The sequence below is a fragment of the Phocoena sinus genome, chromosome 20, assembly GCF_008692025.1.
Source record: "Phocoena sinus isolate mPhoSin1 chromosome 20, mPhoSin1.pri, whole genome shotgun sequence".
Classification (NCBI taxonomy): Eukaryota; Metazoa; Chordata; class Mammalia; order Artiodactyla; family Phocoenidae; genus Phocoena; species Phocoena sinus.
The window spans coordinates 35,935,694-35,960,202 of record NC_045782.1 but is presented as its reverse complement, the minus strand read 5'-3'; the positions used below and the strand labels follow the sequence as shown (position 1 = coordinate 35,960,202).

The 24,509-nt window shown below is 40.8% G+C and overlaps 1 protein-coding gene and 1 non-coding gene across 2 annotated transcripts in view; both read right to left on the bottom strand.

The window, feature by feature from the left end:
* The window catches only part of SKAP1 (src kinase associated phosphoprotein 1), a 275,845-nt gene extending 257,490 nt beyond the window's left edge, over nt 1-18,355 (bottom strand). The window contains exon 1 of the mRNA XM_032615797.1: nt 18,216-18,355. Coding sequence (XP_032471688.1) covers nt 18,216-18,264 — 49 coding nt within the window. The 5' untranslated portion in view covers nt 18,265-18,355. The remainder of the gene's footprint in view (nt 1-18,215) is intronic.
* LOC116746502 lies at nt 8,258-8,385 on the bottom strand. Its single transcript, XR_004347759.1, has one exon. It is a non-coding gene; the product is annotated as a small nucleolar RNA SNORA49 (small nucleolar RNA).
* Nucleotides 18,356-24,509: the final 6,154 nt, after the last annotated feature.

The following is a 24,509-nucleotide window of genomic DNA, read 5'->3' as shown; positions in this document are numbered from 1 at the left end:
GTCCACAATGATATAAATAACGGAATACATTAATACATGGGGGGAGAAAACACAAATCTCCAGTGCAGAAGAATTCCAAATAAGTTATATAGATACTCCACCTTAAAGAAGAAGGAGCATAACTACCAACACTTAAGTGTAGATTGCACATGGAGACTTCCTTCCGAAGAGTACAGTATTGAAAGGGGAAATAAAGAGTAACTTGACAGTGGAGAAACCTGACAATAACTATATCAGCCAGGTGATCAAAGTCAACATCAACAGTCATAAATCATGTTGATAGTATGTACCCTCGACATTTGATGAGAATGGCTCTTTACTTCTGTGATCTCCTTTCCAAAAACCTGTAGCCCTAGTCTAATCACGAGAAAAACATCAGACAAATTCTGATATATGGCGTTCTACAGTATACTTGACCAGTACTCCTCAAAACTCTCAAGGTCATCAGAAACAAGGAAAGTTTGAGAAACAGCTGCAGAGAAGAGGAGTCTAAAGAAATAAATTAAATGAGGTATCCTGGATAGGATCCTGGAAAACAGAAAGGACGTTAGGTAAAATCTAAGGAAAATGGAATAAACTACAGACTTAGTCAATAACATATCAATATTGGTTCATTAATTGTAATAAATGTATCATAGTAATGTGAAATGTTAATAATGGAGGAAACTGGGGGGTAAGGGGAATAGGAGAACTCTGTACTACCCGCTCAATCTTTCTGTAAATCTAAAGCTATTCTAAAAACTAGTCTATTAATTTTTTAAAGTGGTATATGATATAATCTTCACATTTTACCAGAAGAAGGGGGGAGGGACTGGGTTAAATTCATTCATTAACCCAATCTTTATTGAGTCCCTCCTATAGGTCAGTCAGGTACTGTGATAAACACCAAAATATTAACAATGGCATCTCTAGGTAGTGGAATTACAAGCCATTTTTATCATCTTCTTCATACTTTTCTATATTTTCTAAATGTTCTAAAATATGTGTTTTAGAATATGAAAAAATAAGTAAAATTAAAATCACTATGCAAGCATAATGTAATACTACTCTTAGCTTGGATAGACAGATTTTAATTTTTCTCCCTCCTCTTCATTTCACTCAGTGGTAGTGGGTTGTGCTGGTTCATAGCTGGGAATAGGAAAGGAGGCCACCCAAGCAGAGAGAAAGTGGGGAATAGAGATCCTGTGAGAGATGGATGGTTAAAATGAATACTTCATGCCTATAGATGATAAATGTAGATATATATATATATATATATATATATTATTTTGAACTTCTACTCTCCTTACTAAATGTTTATAAGTAAAATATCCCATGTAATTGTATTTGTATATACTAAAACTGCTAAAACGGAATCAACAGGATATAATTATCCCCCAACTCATTGGGGGGATACTTGATAATCTGATATTTTATTATGACTTTACTTTTTAAGTTTCACTTTAAATTACTTTTTTGAAGGCTTCATTTCAAAACACTTTAGAGGGCCACTTGTTAATTTAAGTACTTGTTCCTTCACCTGCAAGTGTCATCTACTCAGGAGAATAAAATGACACGAAGACAATCTCTTCCATCTGTCTCATCATTTTTTTTAAAAAAAGCTGATCTAAAAATACTCCCACAACTCACTAGATGAACAAATTTATAATCATGAAAACATAAATAAGTCAAAAGCAAGAGCTATAGGAGGGATTATACATCTAGTATTTTATACACTTTCCAACTCATTTTATGAAGCCAGCATAACCCTGATATCAAAACTTGATACAGATATTAAGGAAATTACAGACCAACATATAATACATTTGCCTTTCAATGCAAGATGATGCTACTTATAGTGATTATGACCTGAAGGTGCCTGAGCAACCCTGCTCAGAAACACATTACTCACCACTGAACAAGGAAGAGATTTTCACCTCCTGTATTTAACCAAGTTTACCACTCTCTCTGGGTGGGTTTTCCATTAAGCAATCAGCCTTGTACAAACAAGGACTCCTTTAATATAAACATCATGTCCTATCACATCAGGATGCCTTAGGCTCCTGCAACTGCAAAATCCAGAGTGAAAAACACCACTAACTGAGTAAGAACACTCCTGAGGTGCCTCTGACATCACAGCACTCACTACACATAATACTTGATGTTACAGGGTCTACACCTAGTTACCTTTGACTGGTGAGTGAGCAATACCACACTGGTGTAAATGTCCTCACACCAAAGAGAAAAGACAAAATCAGAAACATACCATAAACAATGCCACATTTTTTCTGAATGCCTTTATTCTTTAACAAATATTTACTGAGCACTTATTACATGCTAAATACTGAAAAAGTGAACAAGATAGATCTAAACTAAAAGTTTACAGTCTACCAAAGAATAAAGACTTAAATAGACAATCAGAATAAATTGTGATATGAATTATAATAAGAAAAGTGAGGGGGGCACAGGCCTAGAGTGGATGCAACTAGCCTAGAGGGAAGTAAGTCAGGGGAGAGCTCTCAGAGACCTGACCTTTCATCTGAAGCCCACAGATTAGCAGGTCAAGTAGGTCTGCTGGGGATGGGGAGGAGGTGGTAGAATGAGGAAAAGAATGGCATAAGCGTGGGAACATTATGTGCAAAGGTCCTGAGGTGATAGATCTTAGTTCAGTTGGAGAGACTGAACGAATTCTAACTTGGAGGGCAGAACATAAAGGCTAGGGGTGAGAGGACAGTGATGAAAGATTATTCTGGAAGGCAAGCTTGTAGCAACATACAGTATTTTGTACTAAAAGTAATATACAATGATTTTAAGTCTCATGTTTAAATGGTAAACAGCTCTGGCAAAGATGCATCTTCCTATTATAATTCACAGCTTCCCTAAAACATAGATTCCCTCAGCTTCCAGGCAACTTATGGATATCTATTCCAGCAAACCAGAGTAGGAAAAGAAGATAGAAAAAGAAAACAAAGAAGGACAAGGGGACAGAGGGTATGTGAAACTCTGTAGACATGATATAATCATCACATCCCTGGGAGAAACCACTGCACGGCCTAAGGCCAGATGAAAAGATTCTGACTTGACAGGATGCACCCAAGATCTCTAGGTTCTGTAGACTGGTCAAAGTCTCTGACATTCTCCCAAACCTCTGACCTTGTCCATTTATGAGGCTACTCTTCTATTTGGAGAAGAACGACATCCTATGTGTCACATTTTTCAAACTAGTGAAAAATAAAGGTTGCCTCCATCTGTTTTCTAAGTAATGCTCCTTATACACAGAAAGAACAAAATATTTAAGTTGGTGTTCTTTAACAGTTACAATTTTTTTTCGTTGATATATTGTTTCTAAAACTCAAAAGTTTGCTTCAATCAATCTTCTATTTGAAGGCAGGATGAATGGCCAAATGCTGCTGAAAACAATTCCACCAACCAAAAACCAATCAAAGTGTTCCTAGAGGGGATATTTTGCAAAAGTATTTGAACTACTAAAGCAGAATTCACATTTCTGAAAAGAAGGGTGCCATGAATTTCTGCCTATATTGGCATTATACCCAAGAAAATATTTGAGATTTTTGTCTACATGCAAAAAGTGTTGGCATAGGCTAAAATGACTCACCAAATTAATTCTATTAAGTTTAATGCTGGGCAGTATTTCAGACCCTCTATTTAGATTTTTTTTAAAAAAGTCCCCAAGTACTTGCAAATACTTTTTAAATGTGAATGGTTGTCCTGGCTGAGCACAATCACAGAAATATCCATTCTCTCACTGCTGCTGCTTTGACAGTCGTTATACTTCAACAACCTTCTGCTGACTTCCATCATCACTCCTCACCCCATCTCATAGCCCCCTCCTCTTATCATAGCACGTCCAAGCCTGTTGGCAGCCACACTCTCAATGGGAGATGGGGTCGGAAGTAAGGAGACAGGAGAGGAAGAGAGGGAGATGAGAGGAAATTCTGTTCTCCTTTTGCTCTGGGTCCCTGCACTGGCTCTCACCTCCCCGCTAGGTGAGGCCCATTCCTGCTCTCATTCTGGCTCATTAAATAAGTCTCCTCCCTAATCCTGGGAACTCCAACCTAGCTCCCACCCAGCTCCTCATACCTTTCCCAGTCCTGCCCATTGGAGTCACTCTCCAGTCAGAACACCAACATCAGAGCTTGGAGTTAGGGAACAGGGGATAAAGGGAGTGTTCCATCTAACAAAGAGGGACACAAAATAGTTTTTAAAAATGGGCTGGCCTGGAAATCAACCTAAGGAACATGGTTCTTTTTCCCATGAAAAAGGGGGTCTAAAAGAAAATACCTAAGTAAACTTTAGAAAACAATCTATTAACTATTTTTTAAAAAACTGTAGGAGCAGGATACTACTTCAGCCTCATCTCTTAAATTTTCAGTGATACCTAGTGTTTTTTTCTAATCAAAATGTTTAATTTATCTTATAGATGCTTCACTCTGAACACTCTGAAGGAGTTAAAGCCTTAAAGATGACACATCACCCCTCTAGGATGGAGATGGGAGCCTGTATGGAGAAAGGAGGGGTGTAGAAAATGTTTGTTGGGATTGTGAAGAAGAGAAGGGGATATCAAAGGGAGGAGGGACCCCTCTCAGGGACCCATCCCAGGAGTCCTTTGCTTGGATTGATGCGGTAGGCGGGGAGTAAAGATCTGCATCATCCTCGGGACTTCCTTGAGTGAGCCGCTAACAGTAAGATGTCCTTTCCAGTCACAGACTATGTCCACTCACTTTGCCATGCCTAGCAAATCATGCCCGCCAAACTAAAACAGTCTCTACCTTGGAAGTAACATAAGGCCACATTTCATTCTAGATACCTGAGTATTCTATTTGTCTGGGTATTTAATTAAATGTCACACCTATCCCTTTATGTAACATATTGCTATTTTACAGAAAAAAAAACAGCCTGGTTGCTGATCCAACTTCTACAAAGTCTCATTGACAGCTTCTGGTAGAAACAAACAAAAAATAATAATTTCTGATTCCTTGTTACGAGTATGCTGAAGGTATCCGACCATTAGCATTTCTGCAGTGACTTAAATATCTCCCTAAAGTCAAACCTCTGAAACTTTAGTGTTCATTTTTCTATTCTAACGATGGAAGACTTCATAGAAACCTTGTCTTGCCCATTTTCACACCAATTAAATAAAAGTATCATAGTGGGGGGAAATGACTTTTAGTTTGCTTAGAACTTGTTTTAAACCTTGCATTAAATTTTCGATCTGGCAAGTAGTTTTAATCCTTAAGGCATATATTTCTTGCTTTTTGTTAAGGGGTAAAACTTGTTGGCAAGGTTAAACTCATACCCACCAGCTTTGTTTTGGCTTGCAGGAAGTTGTCAGCACACAATAGAGAAACTGTCAGCATGTTCTGGTTGTGGTTTGCTTCAACCTGCTGATTGTTTCTGCCCCATGACCCAAGAAATGTGTGTTTATATTTTTCATTCTCTTACCTCCTGAAGGGGAAAAAAATGACAATACCTATATACTCACAGCACAGAGAAAACAAAAACCAGGAACGAAAACACAGATAGTACTTTGGATCAAGTTTTAACTACTGGCCAGTCTACAAATCTAGGATTAACACTTCTGCAATCTTCCATTTGAGAGTCTAAGAATCTATCCTACAGAAATATTTGCGTATGTACACGAAGATGCAGATATGTTCTCTACAGCACTGTGGAAATACAAAAAAATCTGGAAATGATCTAAACATCCTTCAATAGGTGAATAGTTAAAAAATTCTGAAATACTGTGCAACAGTTTGAAAATGAATATAATATATATATATATGAATATATACATAGATTCATATGGAAAGGTATCCAATGGTGCTATGATAAAAAACCAAGTAGTCTATATACTTATTTTATTTTTCATTGAACTTTAGTTGATTTACAATATTGTGTTAGCTTCAGGTATACAGCAAAGTGATTCAGATATATATATATATATATATATATATATATATATATATATATACACACTCTTTTCAGATTCTTTTCCATTTACACCACCCCACCTTCTCCTTTGGTAACCATAAGTTTGCTTCCTATGTCTGTGAGTCTGCTTCTGTTTTGTAAATAAGTCCATTTGTATTTTTTTTTTTAGATTCCACATATAAGTGATATATAATATTTGTCTTTCTCTGACTTACTTCACTTAGTACAATAATCTCTAGGCCAATCCATATTGCTGCAAATTGCAACATTTCATTCCTTTTATGGATAGTATTCCATTGTGTGTGTGTGTGTGTGTGTGTGTGTGTGTGTGTGTGTATCACATCTTCTTTATCCATTCATCTGTTGATGGACACTTAGGTTGCTTCCATCTCTTGGCTATTGTAAATAGTGTTGCTATCAACACTGGGGTGCATATATCTTTTCAAATTAGAGTTTTCATCTTTTCCAGATATATGCCCAAGAGTGCGATTGCTGGATCATATGGTAGTTCTATTTTTAGTTTTTTAAGGAACCTCCATATTGTTTTCCATAGTGGCTGCACCAATTTACATTCCCACCAACAGTGTACGAGGATTCCCTTTTCTCCACACCCTCTCCAGTGTTTATTTGTAGACTTTTTGATGATGGCCATTCTGACTGGTGTGAGGTGATACCTCGCTGTAGTTTTGATTTGCATTTCTCTAATAATTAGCGATGTTGAGCATCTTTTCATGTGCCTGTTGCCCATCTGGTTGCCTTCTTTGTAGAAATGTCTATTTAGTTCTGCCCATTTTTCGATTGAGTTGTTTTTTTCATATTGAGTTGTATAAGCTGTTTGTATATTTTGGAAATTAAGCTCTTGTTGGTCCCACAGTTTGCAAATATTTTTTCCCATTCTGTTAGGCTTTTTGTTTTGTTTTGTTTATGGTTTCCTTTGCTGTGCAAACGCTTATAAGTTTGATTAGGACCCATTTGTTTACTTTTGCTTTTATTTCTATTGCCTTGGGAGACTGATCTAAGAAAAGACTGCTACGATTTATGTCAGAGAATGTTTTGCCTGTATTCTCTTCTAGGCGTCCTATGATGTCATGTCTTATATTTAAGTCTTTAAGCCATTTTGAGTTTATTTTTGTGTATGATGTGAGGGAGTGTTCTAATGTACATTATTGATTTACATGAGGCTGTCCAGCTCTCCCAACACCACTTGCTGAAGAGGCTGTCTTTTCTCCATTGTATATGCTTGCTTCCTTTGTCAAAGATTAATTGACCTGAAGTATGTGTTTATTTCTCGGCTCTCTATTCTGTTCCATTGATCTATATGTCTGTTTTTGTGCCAATACCATGCTGAGGATTTTTTAAATAAATTTATTTATTTTATTTATTTATTTTTGGCTGTGTTGGGTCTTTTTTTTTTTTTTTTTGACAAATTAGGTCTCTGGGTTTTTTTGGTTTTGTTTAATTTTATTTATTTTTGGCTGTGTTGGGTCTTCGTTTCTGTGCGTGGGCTTTCTCCAGCTGCGGTGAGCGGGGGCCACTCTTCATTGCGGTGCGCGGGCCTCTCACTGTCGCGGCCTCTCTTGCTGTGGAGCACAAGCTCCAGACGCGCAGGCTCAGTAGTTGTAGCTCACGGGCCTAGTTGATCCGTGGCATGTGGGATCTTCCCAGACCAGGACTCGAACCCATGTCCCCTGCATTGGCAGGCAGTTTCTCAGCCACTGCGCCACCAGGGAAGCCCTGTGTTGGGTCTTTGCTGCTGCACGCAGGCTTTCTCTAGTTGAGGTGAGCGGGGGCTACTCTTTGTTGTGGTGCATGGGCTTCTCATTGCAGTGGCTTCTCTTATTGCAGAGCACAGGCTCTAGATGCACAGGCTTCAGTAGTTGTGGCACGCAGGCTGAGTAATTGTGGTTCATGGGCTCTAGAGCGCAGGCTCAGTAGTTGTGGCACACAGGCTTAGTTGCTCCACAGCATGTGGGATCTTCCAGGACCAGGGCTTGAACCCGTGTCCCCTGCATTGGCAGGTAGATTCTTTTTTTTTTCTTCTGAGGCAAAATAAAACCCCGAGTTAGCATTCCTGCCCAACAACAAGAAACCTCTGACGTGTTCTGGTACTTATCAGTTAGAAATTATTCCGTAACAAAACTGTTCGGTTTGTGTTTCTTTTGACGCGAGCTCCGTGCTCCAATTACACCGGACTTTAGCATTTTATTCTGGCTCTTCCGGGCATGTGTGGCATCTCTCACTTACTGGTTGCTGATGCCTCTACCCTGTTTAAGCGTCGCCAGTCAGCAGGTACAGAAAGGAAAGTGTCCAACCCCACCCGACCTGTGCTGTCAGCTCCACGAGTGGGCCCCAGTGGACAGCAGTCTCCCTGGGGAGGGATGCGTGCTCGTTCATGTACCCTCCGGTAATGCCAGGCACTTTACAGCAAAAGCCCCTGGAGTAAGGCCGAGGGAAGGCAGGCAGATTCTTAACCACTGCGCCACCAGGGAAGCCCTACCATGCTGTTTTGATTACTGTAGCTTTGAATATTGCCTGAAGCCTGGGAGGGTTATGCCTCCAGCTTTGTTCTTTTTCCTCAGGATTGCTTTGGAAATTCTGGGTCTTTTGTGGTTCCATTAAAATTTTAAGATTATTTGTTCTAGTTGTGTGAAAAATGTCATGGGTAGTTTGACAGGGATCACATTAAATCTGTATGCTGCTTTGGGTAGTATGGCCATTTTAACAATATTAATTCTTCCAATCAAAGAGCATGGACTATCTTTCCATTTCTTTGAATCATTTTCAATTTCTTTTATCATTGTTTTATAGTTCTCTGCATATAGGTCTTTCACCTCCTTGGTTAGGTTTATTCCTAGGTATTTTTTCGACACAATTTTAAATGGGATTGTTTTTTCCCTTTCTCTTTCTTATATTTCATTGTTAGTGTAAAAAAAATTCAACAGATTTCTGTATATTAATCTTGTAACCTGCTACCTTGCTGAATTCATTTATTAGTTCTAATAGTTTTTGTGTGGAGTCTTTAGGGTCTTCTCTATAGAGTATCATGTCATCTGCATATAATGACAATTTTACCTCTTCCCTTCCAACTTGGATACCTTTTATTTCTTTTTCTTGTCTGATTTCTGTGACTAGGTCAAGTAGTCTATATACTTGTATGTTGTGCAAATATTCTACAATAAAAATGTATCCATAAGTTATTTTTGTAATTAAAAAAATACATGGACCATAACATCTACCAGAATATCTAAAAATAAAAAGACCACAACATCAAGTGTTGGCGAGGAAATGGAGCACTTGGAATTCCCATACACTGTTGGTGGGATTGTAAAATAGGTACAATCACTTTGGGAAACTGGAGTTTCCAATAAAATTAAATGTATTCATACCCTACAACCAAGTAATTCCACTCCTAGATATTTATCCAGGAGAAATGAGTGTTTATGTTACAAAACAAGTTATACAAGAATGCTCATAGCAGCTATATTCATAATAACTCAAAACTGAACAACTCAATGTTCATCAGAAGAAGAATGGATAAACAAACTGTGGAAATATTCACACAATGGACTACTACTTAGCAAAAGGATAAGATAAATCTGATACACAGAACAACATGGATAACTCTCAAAAACATTATGCTGAGGACAGACACAAAAGAGATCATACTGATCTATGAAGTTCCAGAACTGGAAAGGAAACTTTCTAGGGAGATGGAAATGTTTATGTCCTGATGTGGGTTGTAGTCACACAGTCACACAGTCATATATACGTGAAGGTCATCCAGTTGTAACACTTAACATTAGTGCATTTTATGTACGTAAATCATACCTTAATAAAGTACTGGGAAGGAAGGAAGAAAGAAAGAGAGGGAGGAATCGATGGATGAAGAGGCTTACACAAAGAGTTATCAAAAAGGAAAATTTACTTTAAAGAGAGAGTGATTTTAAAGACGTTTATTGCAATGCAGTTAAGAGAGATTTTCTGTAGCTTTCTAAACATCCAGGATACTTCTCATACTTGATTTATAATATACAGTACCTTAATTAATTCCAACTCAACTACTATACTGGTTTAAGTATGTATAAATATGTGCCACTGGATACATTTTAGTAAAGCTCCTATCATGTGAATAAAAATTTTATTTCCCTCTAACATACTAATATTAGAATATCAACAATGTTAGGAGGAGACCCTAGATGAGAATTTAAGTAATTCATAAATAATTTTATCAAAGCCATAAGCCTTCAGGAAAGCTTGCTCTCTGGATGCTAAGACCACTCTGTTTCTAAGCCCACATCTGTCCTATGTTCCATGTAAAAGCTGGATAGTAAAATTAAACAGTGGAACTCAAAGACTCCAAACCTGAAAAGCCATCTGTTATAATCACCTAACCTATAATGCAGCACTGACAAACTGGAAAAGCAAGCAATGAACTTGGAAACACAGGGGAAATAAATATGAATAAACGTAGCAGAAATTGTAGGATTTCTGTACAGTGTAATGGTTTATAACGTGAAAAAAATTAGATCTATGATAGTTATGTCAATATGTTAAGATTCTCAGATGATGGTAAAACTTGAAGTTTATCTTACTTTTCCTGTATTTAAAATGATTAAAAATTGTTTAAATATTACGCTTATATAATGAGGTAAAAATGTTATTATCTTAATAGCTGGCACTAGTATTCCTCTTAGGAAGAGAATCGCCATGGTTTGGCAAAGTAATTTGTTTCTCCATGTGTGGGTGTTGGTGGGAACCTAAACCACTAAACAGAGAGCTAAACTGCCTTTCCATGCAGCAAGGGAAAAAACAATTTTTTTTTGTTTTGCTCCAGATAGGATAAAGGGAGAAAGTGCCAGTGAGAAAGCATAAGGCTGAGAACTACATCAGGTGAAAGGCCAGAGGGCACTGTCTGATGACTGGAGTGGGAAAAGGGGGTTTAGGAATAGGAATGCCTAATATTCAATTTGAAATCGTTTGCATTACTGCAGCGGAAACCCTTCCTCCCTCTCCCTGCACCCTCTGACTCTCCAGTGATGTCTTCTACACTCACAGGGACTTCATGTGGGTAGGTCTTTGTGGAAATTGAAGGCAAGGATATATGCCAAGGCCATGGTTTCTCAACCTTGGCACTAATGACATTTGGGGCTGGATACTTCTTTGTTGTGGAGGCTATCCTATGCATTGTAGGAAGCTGAGCAGCATCCCTGGCCTCTACCCATTAGGTGCCAATAGCACCCTCCCCAGCTGTGACAAAAAAAAATGTCTCCAAGTGTCGCCAAATGCCCCCATGGGACGAAATCACCCCATTTGGGAACCGTTAGTTTAGGCCTACAGAAAGCACACATGGAAGGAGGGGACACTGGAAGCAAAAGTAACCTTGAGAATGCATGCCCCTTGAAAATTACCCAGATCTTGAGGAGATGTTTGGGCTTCCACAATGGGGAGTAGGTCTTGCCTAGAGTTCAAAAGGCCTGGGCAGCCCAGTTAACATCTAGGCTATACCCACAATGAAACTAAAATATTTCTACCAATTAAAAAAATAGTTCTGTTTATAAAAACAGAAAGGGAGAAGGGGAAGATTAAACCTTTCATTTTTTTTCAACTGACAAGTAGTACAAAAATACTATTTTTACACAAACAGACACACATACAAAGCATTCTATAATAAGGTCAGAAACACATGTCTTTCTTAAGTTAGCAGGGAAGCTAACTTCCTCTCTCCTTTCTCCAAAAAGTTTCTCATAGAAATAATCACTGGACTCTGATCTAAGGAAGGAAGGAAATGAAGAAGATCCTGAAAGAACCCCTACAAACCTCCCCTAATTTGGAGTAGCAAGGATGAACCACCAACCCAAGCAAAAGGCCATGCCTAGGGGCTTCCCTGGTGGTGCAGTGGTTAAGAATCCGCCTGCCAATACAGGGGACATGGGTTTAATCCCTGGTCCAGGAAGATCCCACATGCCTTGGAGCAACTAAGTCCGTGCACCGCAACTACTGAAGCCTGCACTCTAGAGCCCAACTACTGAGCCCAAGTGCAGCCAAAAATAAATAAATAAAAAAAATAAATTTATAAAGAAAAAAAAAAGTCCGTGCCTAGGAGTTTTCCTGTGGAGAGGCAACTGCAAGAAGAGAGATCAACAGGACTTCCTCAAAGAAAAATAAATTTTTAATTTTATTTACCAAACAAATGGTGTGTAATACATTCTAGATATTATTCTAAGTTCTTTTCAATATTTAGTCCTTTATTCCTCATATAAATTCTACGAGATAGGTACTATTATTATCCCCATTTTACAGCTAAGACCCAAAGTTAAATACTAGTAAGAAAGTGGCAGAGTCAGGATTTGAACCTAGGCAAACTTATCACAGAAAAAATATACAGGACCTATGAGAAAACAAAGTTCAAAAAGAAAACTATATCTTGAAGAACTAGAGAAAATGTCTCCCTCTGAAGTAGATTTATTATTAAAGAACAGAAATGTTTAGAAAATTTCTAATCATATTTTCAACAACATTCAAAAAGTCATTATGCCTATAAGCCAGATTTACAGATGTAATGAAAATGAAACAATGAGTGATGAGGAAAAAACACATGGAAATTTTTTTAAATAAATAAATGCTGAATTTAAAACTGTAATGAAGTCACTGACGGATGAGACAATAAAAGAGATGAAACACAGAGACTAGATCAGGGGCCTAATATATCTATAATATAAATCCTAGTATGACAGAATAAAAGAGATGGAGTAGAAGCAATGACAATAGAAAAAACTTTCTCAAGTTAAAGACCTGAGTCTTTAGATCAAAAGGGTTCACTACATACCAGGCAAAATTATTAAAAAGTCCAAAACCTTGAAATTATCTAGTGACATTTTTGAGAGCAAAGAAAAATATCCTATAAACATCCAGGAAGGTGGTGGGAGGAATGGGTTATAAAAGAAATATATCAGGCTGGCATCAGACTTCTCCTCCACAAAATTGAAGACCAGAAGATAAGGGTAAAACTTTGAGAGGTTAAGTTGAGAGAAAGGGGAAGAAAGGGAAAGAGTGTGACCCTAGAACCTCATGCCCACAGCTAAGTTTATATGAAACTAGATAGACATATACTCAAACTTGGAGGGGCTCAGTAGGGGGACTATCAAAGTACCCTTCCTGAGAAATTCACTCAGCATTATATTCTCAATTGTCATCTAGTAGGGTTTTATGCACTGTCCAATACAGCAGGCACTGTGGCTACTGAGCAGCTGAAATGTAGCTAGTGCAATTGCATAACTGGTTATTTTGGTTTTATTTAATTTTAGTTAATTTAAATTTAAATAGCCACATGCAGCCAGTGGCTACCGTTCTAGCAAAGTCTAAATATCTAAGAGATAAAGAGTTCAAGAATGAAAAAGCCATGATACAAAAAGTAAGCAATGAACAAGTTAAACAGGAAGAAAAAATATTATCATAGCTATGGTTTTAAATATTATGCAAATGTCAAAAAATAATTATTGTAATCTAATATACACAATAAAACATTAATAATTCTCTGAGTCTAAAATCCAAGATTATATCAGCAATTTCACATTTCATATAGGAGGAAAGAGCTAGAAGATATTGTTTCATTCCTAATGCTGCTAATCAGAGGGAAATGTTTGTTTGTTTTCCCATAAAGGTAAAACTATCAGTGGAATAAAACCAGGATGTATAACTTCAGAATCACTCAAAAGAAAAAAAAGAACTTAGTGATCTAAGAAAATGCTCAGGAGACCATAGCAAATGAAAAACTATCAGTGGAAAAATCAGTATACAAAACTATACACACAATATGTCACAACTTTTAAAGTATGTACAAATAATAATAACTGAAAGAAATAAATGGAAATTTAACAATCGTTGACTATGGGTGGCTGTATATCCTTGTGTTTTCTAAATTTTCTACAATGAGCATTATTGCTCTTATAACCAAGAAATTTAACAAAAAGAAATAGAAGTATGGTCATATACCTTTCAGAATTCAACCGAACAGTAACATCACCTATCTAGAAGACAACCCAGTATCAAAAATTAAGTAAAAGTGACTCTTAGCAGCCACAGTACATGTTACAAAGTGCAGGCCTAACGGGTTGGGTACTGTGTTCATCAAGAGAGCCCTTCATACTTTCTTTCACACATATCTTAATTCCAATGAACTTAATTATCTGATGTTCCAATAGCATTGGGGATACAGATACACTGAGAGCAGTGCAAAGTGATAGGCCTGGTCTAACAGTAGGAAAAAAAAAATGACAAAAATTAAAACGTAAAACAGACATAGATATTCACAAAGCAGTCCAGGGGCAATTATGGCAGAAAAAATCCTTAAACAACTCAATAGTCCCATAAAGTATGATAAATGATATTCGCTATAACAACTCTGAGTTATAGTGTTCAGAGGAGGTGCCTTTGAACACAGACTGGTTGATTGAGGAAGTGTGAAAAGTTCCTACTGCGTCTGAGAAAAAAATTGATCACAAATGTTTATACTAAAAAGTTAGAGTTGGAGTTTTACTATGTTGAAAAGGATTTTATGGTTGGCTACATCGACCAATACAAATCTGGAGAACAATCTGGAAGGAAATGATTAATGACTTCTTCTTTCCAAGGAAGTTTAAAAATAAGTAACCATAGGCGTATTGGAATCAGCGTTAACGCAGCAATTGCTACTAAATGCAGCGGAGTTGTGGACGTTATTTTGTCTCTAATCCATATTTGAGCAGGATTTAGGTACCTTGTAGATAGTTGCGACCTATTAGCTATTAAAGTCAGTAAGCCCCATTCCATCACACAAGACAAATTGTGAACTAAAGAAACTAAAGAAATATTTATTCTCCTTCCTTCATACTTGCTTCTGACTGCAAAAGTGGGGCTAGAAAGACAAGGAAGAAACTGATTATGTTTGTATCTGTGAAACAAAGATTATGCAAACTGCAAGCACTCCATTGTTTTTGTTTTCAGCGTGGTTATCACCAAACAAAAATGAAAAGATAACTTCTACATGTGAAGACTGATTATTTGAAAACAGACCTGAATATTTCCTCCTCTTTCAATAAGGCAGTAAATGCCCTTCACTTTGCTTATCTATAAGGTACTTATTTGCTGATATGGACTAGTTACTATTTCTATATGAGAGCTTGACAGAGTCTATCTGAGGAAGATGTTTCCTGAGTTACCCTAGAAACCTCTCACTGCTTTAATATTTGCCCAAAATCCAAGGCAGCATTAAAAAAAAAAAAAAAAAATCCCCACCTTCCACACACCGTTAGAGCTACCAAGAGAAAAGCATAATCACAACCCTGGTTAATGGCCCTTTCGAACTCTGACCTCTCTAAGCTTCTTGTCGTTTTTTGTTCCTTTTCCTTTTAAATAACCTTCCTGGTTGTTTCTTCCTATTACAAAAGTAATACATGGTCACTGTCATGGTTCAAACAACATGAAGATGTATGAAATAAAATTAATAAGCTCTCCCCCACTCTCTCACTCCCCTCCCTAGAAAACCAACGTTAGGAACTTGGTGTATATTCTTTCTTGCTCCCTCCTAGGCTTACACAAACATACATAATATATGGGGTTTTGTTGCTGTTTTCAAGCATAAATGGTATATTATATATACTACGGTGTACCTTGCTTTTTAGTCTTAAAAATATGTTATGGAGACTTTCCAAGCCAATATATACAGATCCACCACAACATTTTTAATGGCTGCAAAATATTCCATAAAATGAATAATCATTCATACCATCACCTGACCTTTCCTAACTCATGGACATTTACTATGGATCCTGGTACACATACTTCATGTCCTTTAATTTCAGTAACACAGATTCCTAGAAGTGGAGCTGGTCAAATGAAACATTTTCAAATGTTTAAAATTTAACAAAATTAATTTTAGATCGTCAGAATTTCTGTTCCCTTCTTCATTATGCAAAATTTGGCATAAACCTTTCACAATGCTTTGCATATTTTATTTTTCAAAGCACACACATTATGTCAAAAAATGCCCCTGTCATTTATGCTCATGTAGTTATAAATAAATAAATGCTTAAGTTAGAGCTGTGATGGCCAGTGTTAAATCACTGTGTAAATGCTTATGCCTTGGTTTATGAAAGTAGTAATTCATTGTGGAAACTCCACCCGCTCGGCCTGTGGCAGCACTAAAGTGGCAGCACCCTCACCCTGTGACTCCCTCCACTGAGTGACGACATAGAGATCAGGACCTACATATTTTCTAACTGTCAACAGTTAACCTTAAAAAGTGTGTGTGGGGGGGGTGGAGCGGGGAGACAAACAGCAACAGACGATAAATGGATAGCCATTATGGGTTTATAATATCTACAAATTATTTGTAGTACAATGAATAATTCTGCTGGTCTAAACCAGAGAGTGTGTTCCATAAAAAACAAAACCTACAACCAATATGTTGCTATGATTACATGAACCTTTCAAAAGCATATTCTTCAAACACTTTTCAATAGAATTATTGGTTGAATCCCACTTTCACATTTTTCTCTCTACTTCAGATTCAGACTCTAATTGCAAACTTAAAACAAAAAAATAGCCTTAAAGAAATATATTAACCAACAAAGCTCCTTAAAATTTAATCTCAGACTCCTCCGTATATTCTAAAGACCCAAGCACCAACAGAGATTGTTAAGACACAGCAAGTTTGATACAGAAGTATGTGACATGCAATTAATCTCCATTCATACCCTGCTCTACTTGTCAGCAAACAAAGGTTCTGCTTTAGGAGGAGATCTGAAGACTTCAATTAAAAACAGTCAGCTAACAAGAAAATAATCTAAGCTAAAGAAAGGTGGCAGGTGCAGAAATGAGCTGTTTACCAAAGTGTCAGTTTTGAACAATAAAGAACTGCACATCAAAAATGTTGAAGGAGTGGATGTCATTGCAAGCTTCTGAAAATTAAAAGGAATCTTCTACCAAGGCTGCACACAAAATGGAAGTCTACTTAACTAGGTTGTAAAATAGGTTCCCTCTCAACAAATGACAGATACCAATAAAAAGAATCAGATTATACCTTTAACTGCAAGGGCAGAATGAAACTTTTTGCCACAGTTCCTTCCCTCCTGGAAACCAGACATGTAGAGCCTCTCTTTACACTTGGAATTATTGAACCAACAGTAGAGGGAAAGGCCGGGTTGCTTCTTCTTAGACACCCAGATGATGCTTTTACCCTGCAAATACTTTTCTATTCTGAAAATTTAGATTCACTCAGGTCATAAGTAAAATAAATTTGGAAACTTCACCTCAGAAGAAATACCTAGTTGACAGCTTTTACAGAGAAGCAACCCAGAATGGAAACCGTGCCACAAACAGACCGAAAAGACTTGCCAAATATTTAATTAGGAGGCATTTATACCAAGATAATGGAGATATAAAACCAATTAAATTGAGAGAAACTGGAAAAAAAAAACTGCTTGCCAAAAGTATGACCTGCCCAAAGCAAGTCATTTGTCACATAGATGCCGAAAGGCTTAATTCGGGAAGAGTTTCCTCCTGGGACCCTTATGCAAGCACAGATTCCAGGTCCCCGTCCTTCCAGGAAGGTCAGTTACGGGAACAGCAAGTTACTTTCACCAGAAAAAGTGTGAGGCAAGCAGATGATCTTGTAACTCTGGAGTGTTACAGCGGGATGTGTTGAGTGTTAGTGACTGAACACACCGCAACGGGCCACTTCTAGAAAGGGAAGAGATGTAATACCAGGATCCGCCTGCCCCAGGTGCATGAGGGACCCCCAGAGCTGCAGGCAGCTGAAGGGGACCTAGGGTCTGGGTGCCCAGGCCTTGGCTGACAGGAGCCCGGGAGCCCTCACAGCCCCTTGGGAGCCTGGGGCGCTCTAAGCTGGAAGGTCAAGGTACCGTGTGAGCGGGACAGACGGAGTCAGGGCGGGAGAGGGACGAGAGCGAAACCTATAGACGCAGGGCGTCCCGAGGAGAAAGGGACAGCTTGAAGGCCAGCACGGTGACCCGGGGACCATGAACGCGGCCTGAACTTGCTCAGAAGCCTGGAGGCTACGTGGGAGGTGTAGACGCCGTGAGCGGAAAGAAAATGTGTTACTGAGGCGAGTGAAAAGGACCCTGAGCGGGGGATGAACAGCTGGCTCTGCAGAGTCAGGACTCCGGCAGCCTCGAGGTTCAAGAAGGCGGTGGGTGAGGGAGCTGACGGGGAAGGCCGGCCTTGGGAGCCGCTGTCGTCTCGGCTGCTGCCGGGCTCGGCACGTGAGACTCCCGGCGGGGCGTTACCTTCCAGGAGCCAAAGGATCTCCTCCGGGAGGGCGGCGGCGGCCTGCATGTGGCGGGTGGCGGGTGGCGGGCGGCGGGAGAGGGCCGGGCGGGCGGACGGGCAGCAGCGGCACCTGGCCCTCTGTCGCCGGCGCCGCGGGGCTGAGCCGCAGGGCGGGGCGCGTTCAGGAAGCGGCGCGCCGCGGGCGGGACGCCGGGGCGGCGGCGACACCTGTGCGCCGGGCCCGCGGCCCTCACAGCGGTGCACGAGGGAGGAGGCGGCCGCCCGCGCACCCCCCCAGCCCCCGGTTAAAACAAAGACGCGACGCCACCCCCAGGCACCCCGTCCCCGGGAGGTTCCCCATCCTAAGTCCCGGACAGCGGGCTTCGGGGGCAGGTTGAAAAGCCATCGTGGCGCCGAAATGAGGCTCGAAGAGGCAGAATCCGAGGACGGGGTCAGTCCCCGCCAAGTCGGACCGCAGTCCTTTCCAACCCAGTTCGCTCGTCCACGCCCAGAAAACCAGGGCAGAACCGCTTGTCAGGCAAACCAGGACGTTTCAAGGGAATGACCATAAGTCCCGATACATAATCTCAAGCCACCAACTTTGGGGAGAATCAGAGCAGTCCGGCTGCAATGGACACAGGGAGCCAAAGTGTCCCTTCCTCCCTAAGTCTGAAAGGATGCAAGGAAAAAAAGAGGTAACCCAGGGAGAAAGCTGAGGGAGAGGGGGACCCAGCCCTTTCCCTCTAAGAACTGACAAAGGGAGGAAAGTGAAGGACAAGATCACAGAAGTGTGCTTCCCTCTCATTCAAAGTAGTAGGTGTTGGGTGTCAGTGTCCTGGCTGTGATATGGTCCTGTGATATTGCACGATGTTACCTGGGTAAAGAGGATAGTTCTGTATTATTTATCATAACTTCTGTGAATCTACAATTATCTTAAAGAGTGTTTTTTTTAAGTACAATAGGCCAAGTACCATGAAAAAAGTATAAAGTGCCCGCTAAAAGGAGGGAGATGAATATAAGAAAAGGAGGGAAGTGCCAGTGTATGTGTGTTTAGTGGTGTGTGTGGCATTTGAGATGACTCTGAACACACCAGACTTTGAAGGGGCAGGAGGGCTTTCCAGGTGGAAGGACCAGAGTAAACAAAGATGGAAAAGCCTTCTCCTGCTTGAGGAAGAGCTAATGACCCTCTTTTACTGGATGGTGTAGGGAAATTATGGTTGTCTAGAAAAATTGAGGTTCTATCGTAAAGGGACTTGAAAGTCAGAGTGAGGATTCTGAACTCAATTGAGTGGACAATGGGGAGGCATCGACAAATTTTGAGCTGAGGAGTGAGCTAACCTGAGCCCCTGTACAGTATGTGATCTTATACACATCTCACTTCACCTCTACCAATTTTCTCTTTGTGAAAAATGGAGTTTCTCTTCTCAGATTCTACCTACAGAATATGTGGGAAGCATTGGGAGTGGTAAGAGAAAGAAAATGGAGAAGACGGGTGAAGTGGTTTTTACAGCAGCATCAGGGGAAATAATGACAGAACCGTGGATATGGGGATGGGAGCAGCAAGGAGAAACTCTCCAGAAGGGCTCCTGGTAGCAGTGCCTGACTCCTGGCATAGTTTCCCTCCAGAGATACGTTTCAGGGTTGGGGGCTTGATCCTTTAAGTGGTCCAGCGGCTTTGAGCCATCTATACATCTGAGTCCTGCCGTCTGAAGAGGAATGGTGCCTTGGTTTCAGGGTTACATGATGCAACCACAAGTTGCAGTAAATTGAGGTAGAAATGTGGGGGACAGGGGCTGGCAAGAATCTCAGGGAATCTGGCTCCTGTTGCAAGGGCTTCTTGCCCTGGGAAAGTTAACAGTGAGCAGGCTGCCTCTTCTAGGCTCCAGAGCAATACCAGTTCCCTGCTGGGGCATTTTTATTTTTACCACACTCAGTGCTCCTTCTACAAAATTGTAGCTGCTCTGGAATCATTTTTGAGTACTTTTGACATGTGTTAAAAGGCAAGGGAGACTATATGGGAACTCTCTGTACTACCGTTGCAATTTTTCTTAAATCTAAAACCGTTCTAAAAAACAACGAGGGAAACACGGTCCCTCCTATACATAACCCCAGCACTTTGCCTTGCTTTCCTCTAAGCAGTGGAAGGAAATTTGGCAACCTCCCCCTCTTCTTTAAGGATATTTGTCAAAGGCTGATCTAGGCTACAAGTTAAAGGGTTGTTTGATAAAAAGCAATAAACCCTGGTAATTGCATGTCCTATCAGGCCTCACTGCCTGTCATAGCTTACTTATACCAAGGGAAACAGCAGAAACTCAAGGCAAAGATGTTCTACATCCACTGTGGATTTTAGAGGGATAGGGTAGAGGGAGGTGCAGAGCTGGGTAGAGTGCAGTGACTGGCAGATTCCAATATGCCATTGTCATGTTGCATCAAGTTTCCTCTTGCAGACAGAAACCTGCCTCCACACATGAGCGCAGCCCCTCCTTAATCATCTAAGGACCCTGGTTCAGCAGTCAGCCTTACTCCTAATGACATTCTGTTAAATGGACAAATTCCTCTGAAGCCTTGTCCTTCTTTGAAATCCAATTTTGCAGGAAGCCAAATCTGATTGGGGGTAGCCATGGAAACCACACTGAGGAGTCTTGGAGGAGGTAGAGAGAGGCAAGGCAAAACATGATAGTCAAGAGTCTTTTACTGCTCTGTCGGAAATATCAAAGGGATCTGGAGAGGTTGGCAGCAGACGAGTCCCTGCCCGGGTCCTGTTCTGTGTGGCTGGGTACCATGTGGCTGTCATGGGAGTAAGCAGCCAGCTGTCTCCACATGCAGGCAGGGGGATGGAGCAGAATACACAAGTCCCAGGTCTGTCTGCCTCCCTCTTTTTCCCCTCCCCCCAGCCCCAATTCCAGCAAGATCCTAGCATCCCCTTCTTAGCTGTCTCCCCTTTAAAGGCAAACAACAAAAGAATGACAAGGTTAAAATACAAGGCCCTCACAGATAAGAGGTCCTTTGGAGCAGAGGCCATGAAATTAATCTGAAATTCCTTGTAATTAGATAAGATAAAGGTATCTAAAGAGATGCAGAGCAGCCAGGAATGGAGTCCACAGCACGATATGCAGAAAGGATACCGCCTGGTCCACAGGGGCCCCTCACACACTGTCAGGAGACAGAAGACAGAGAAAACAGGGCCCATGCCAGCCTCTGGGCTGCTTGGAGATGCCGTCTACATGTTCTCATGCCAGGTGGGCGCTCACTGAATATGCATCCATGGGGTGTCCAGAGGGCTCAATCAGGAAGAAACAAAAGCATCTGGCACCCAGAATGGCATGGGTAGGAACAACTGCAAGCAAAGCAGGAGCTGGCTGGCACTGCTCCGCCCTAGGTGAAATGGGTCTGGAGAGGAGACTGCAGAGGGCAGCTCTTGGGCTTTTATTCTGAGCTGGTTATTGATCCCTGGATGCTGGGTCACGACACACGGCAGAGCTGACGTCTGCCCCGTGGATGTGCGGCCGCTGCATCTCAGCCCCTGGGTCCCAACCCCATCAACTGGGCTTATTGACTCTTTTATTGACGATGCTGGGGCCTAATGGGGACAAGAGCTGCACACTTCATTAAGGACTGTGGAAGGAGAGATGACGCATCCAGCCAGTGCCAAGAACCAGGCTCACTGCATGCTTGGCCAGACCCCGGGAAACCAAGCCTTATTGCACCCTTGAGGCAGAGGAGCTGGACACAAGATGCTCGCTTGGGCACATCGCTCAGTGGCCTTAAGATGCAGGGTTTCCACAGCTTGCCAGAAGCCTTGCTCTTACTAATTAGCGAATCTTTCCATTTAGGTGGGTCTTATTATACACACACTCACACAAATGCACTTCGATGGCCTCCCCTTCCAGCTCACACTTCCAGATTCTTTGCACTAATACATACAACAAAATAAGCAGGTTCTCGTATCATATCAGGGAACATTCCCAAAGCAGGTTCTCAGTGAGGCACAGGCTCAGAATAGAATGAGGGACTATTAAAACTCAAGAGTCTTCAAGGTGATTCAAATTTAAGATAAGGAACTGACCTAGTGCTCTGCACAGGGCCACCCACCTCAGCAGGAGCTGTGCTGGCATTAGAATCCTGGTTCTCTAGTGCTGGTCCAAAGCTCTTATAGAACTGAACATCTGAGATGGATAATTACAGCCCAGGGATCGCTAAGCAGCTCTGTGAAACAATCAGAGTTGGTCTCCCTCCATCTAAATAGTAACATTTCTTTCTTTGTTCTTTATCTCATATTTCTATCACTCCCCTTATTATTTTTCCCTAATATTTCCCACTTATTTTTTTGTATCTTCTTTGCCTATCCCTTAGACCGCATTAGACATCCCCCAGGGGCACTGCTGAGTCGAACAGAGGCCCTAAAGACCAAAGAGGTTGATGACTCTGACATTCTCTGTCTTTGATTGGTTCTCTTGGGAGTCTGAAGTGTGGGGGTGTGTGCGGGGCATGCGGAAAGTGTCAGCTGCAGCCAGATGAGGCTGTGCACTCTCTGAGTGAGACGTGCAGGCAGTCTGTGGGGCTAATCTGCATGAGAGGCAGGTGAGGTCAAGGCTAATTTTATAGGCTAGGTATTTGCAGACATGATAAATTTGGAAAACTATGGAAGGAGTAACCCTTTCTTTTAGGGGTGATTAGGGAGATTAAAAGTAAATAATAGAAGGGAAGCAACCTTACAAAGGCAAAACTGGCTTTCTTCGATTTCCTTTCATTTATTATTTCAAAAGGCAAAAGTTTAAGCTCCGTAAGCCCCTTCCTTTATTTCTTCCCTTTCTTCTCCCACACTTTACTACAGGTGTTAGAATTCAGGGTTGGGGCAGGGGGATTCAAGGTGAGAGAAGAGGCAATTATTTAGAATCTGATAGAAAGCTCTGGTCTGTACCTCACAGGTGCACACATGCTTGGAGGAATATACACAGTAAGAGGAACTGATGTAATCTGGCCAGACTCACCAACATTTACAAATACCAACAGAAACACTGCCTGGAGTCAGAAAAAACACCAGCGATGGCTGATTATTTCAATGCAAGAAAGAGGGTGAAAATACCCTTCCCCTAGTGGACATCCTGTGTGTAATGACCTTTAGGTCCCCGAAATACATTCTTTCCTTTCCTGCAGAATTGTGTCAGTGTCCATTTTGATTTTTCCCTTTCTAGATGTCTAATCCTAAACATCCTTGTCCTAAATGTCCTAAACATCCTTGGAATTCCTCTCTAGCAGCATTTTCTACCAATGTAAACCGTGCTCTTTCATATACAAGACAGCACTCTCGGTCCTTGTTGCACTGATTTTTGGACTTTACTTTGAATTGAAAAGTAATTTAATTCAGTGAATTGTCCCTCCTCCTATCTTTTCACAGAATTCATGATCCCCCCCCCCATCTCCTACCACCTTTTAGATCTTCAATCTCACTGTCTTTTTCATCTTCAGTCTTCCCCTCTGTCTGCTAACATCCTTGGTCTCCTCTATCCTAAAAACAAAATAAAACAAACAAAAACATTCCTTCAACCCCACTACCTTCTCCAATCTCATCCTTTCTTCTCCTTCCTTTCCCCCATCAGATCTCATGTCCTTTGCCTGTCTTTGCACCAGTGAAGTGACTCTCCTGAGGGCATCGATGCCCTCCTTCCTTCTCACCTCTGCTTAGTCTTTACCAACCTCTCTCTGCAGCACTGGGTGGCATCGGCCACTTGCTCTTGCTTTGGGCACCCAGCTTCCTTGGCACTGCCCTATCCGGTCGTCTTCCTATCTTTCCTAACTATTATTTCTCTGCTTCCTTCTTTGGCTCTCTTCATTTCACCTTCTAGTCACAGGTAATCACCAGAGCTTCACACTTGCCTTTCTCCTCTTCCTCTCCTTTCTCTCCTTGTTCTCTGAGTCCCCAGTGGTTTCGTTCTCCCACCACCACAAATTTCCCCTTCATGCAGACGACTCTTCTAATTTATACCTTTGTTGTGCATTCCCACCCAGATATCTGAACAGTTCCACCAATTTATTATTTCCTCTCCCCTTAATCCTTGTAATGGCAACAAAGTTCAGTGAAAGTGGCATGAGCTTATGAGTCTAAAAGATGTGAGTCCCAATGCTGGCTCAGCCACCTGGCAGCTCTAAGCCTTTGGACAGAGCTCTACTAGCCTCAGTTTCCTCATCTGTAAATTGGATATCATAATTCCTACCTTACAGGGTAATTATGAAGCTTAAGTAAGATGGCATTTGTAAGCATATATGGTATATGCTCAACAAATTGTAACTGTTATAAAGAAATTGCTATT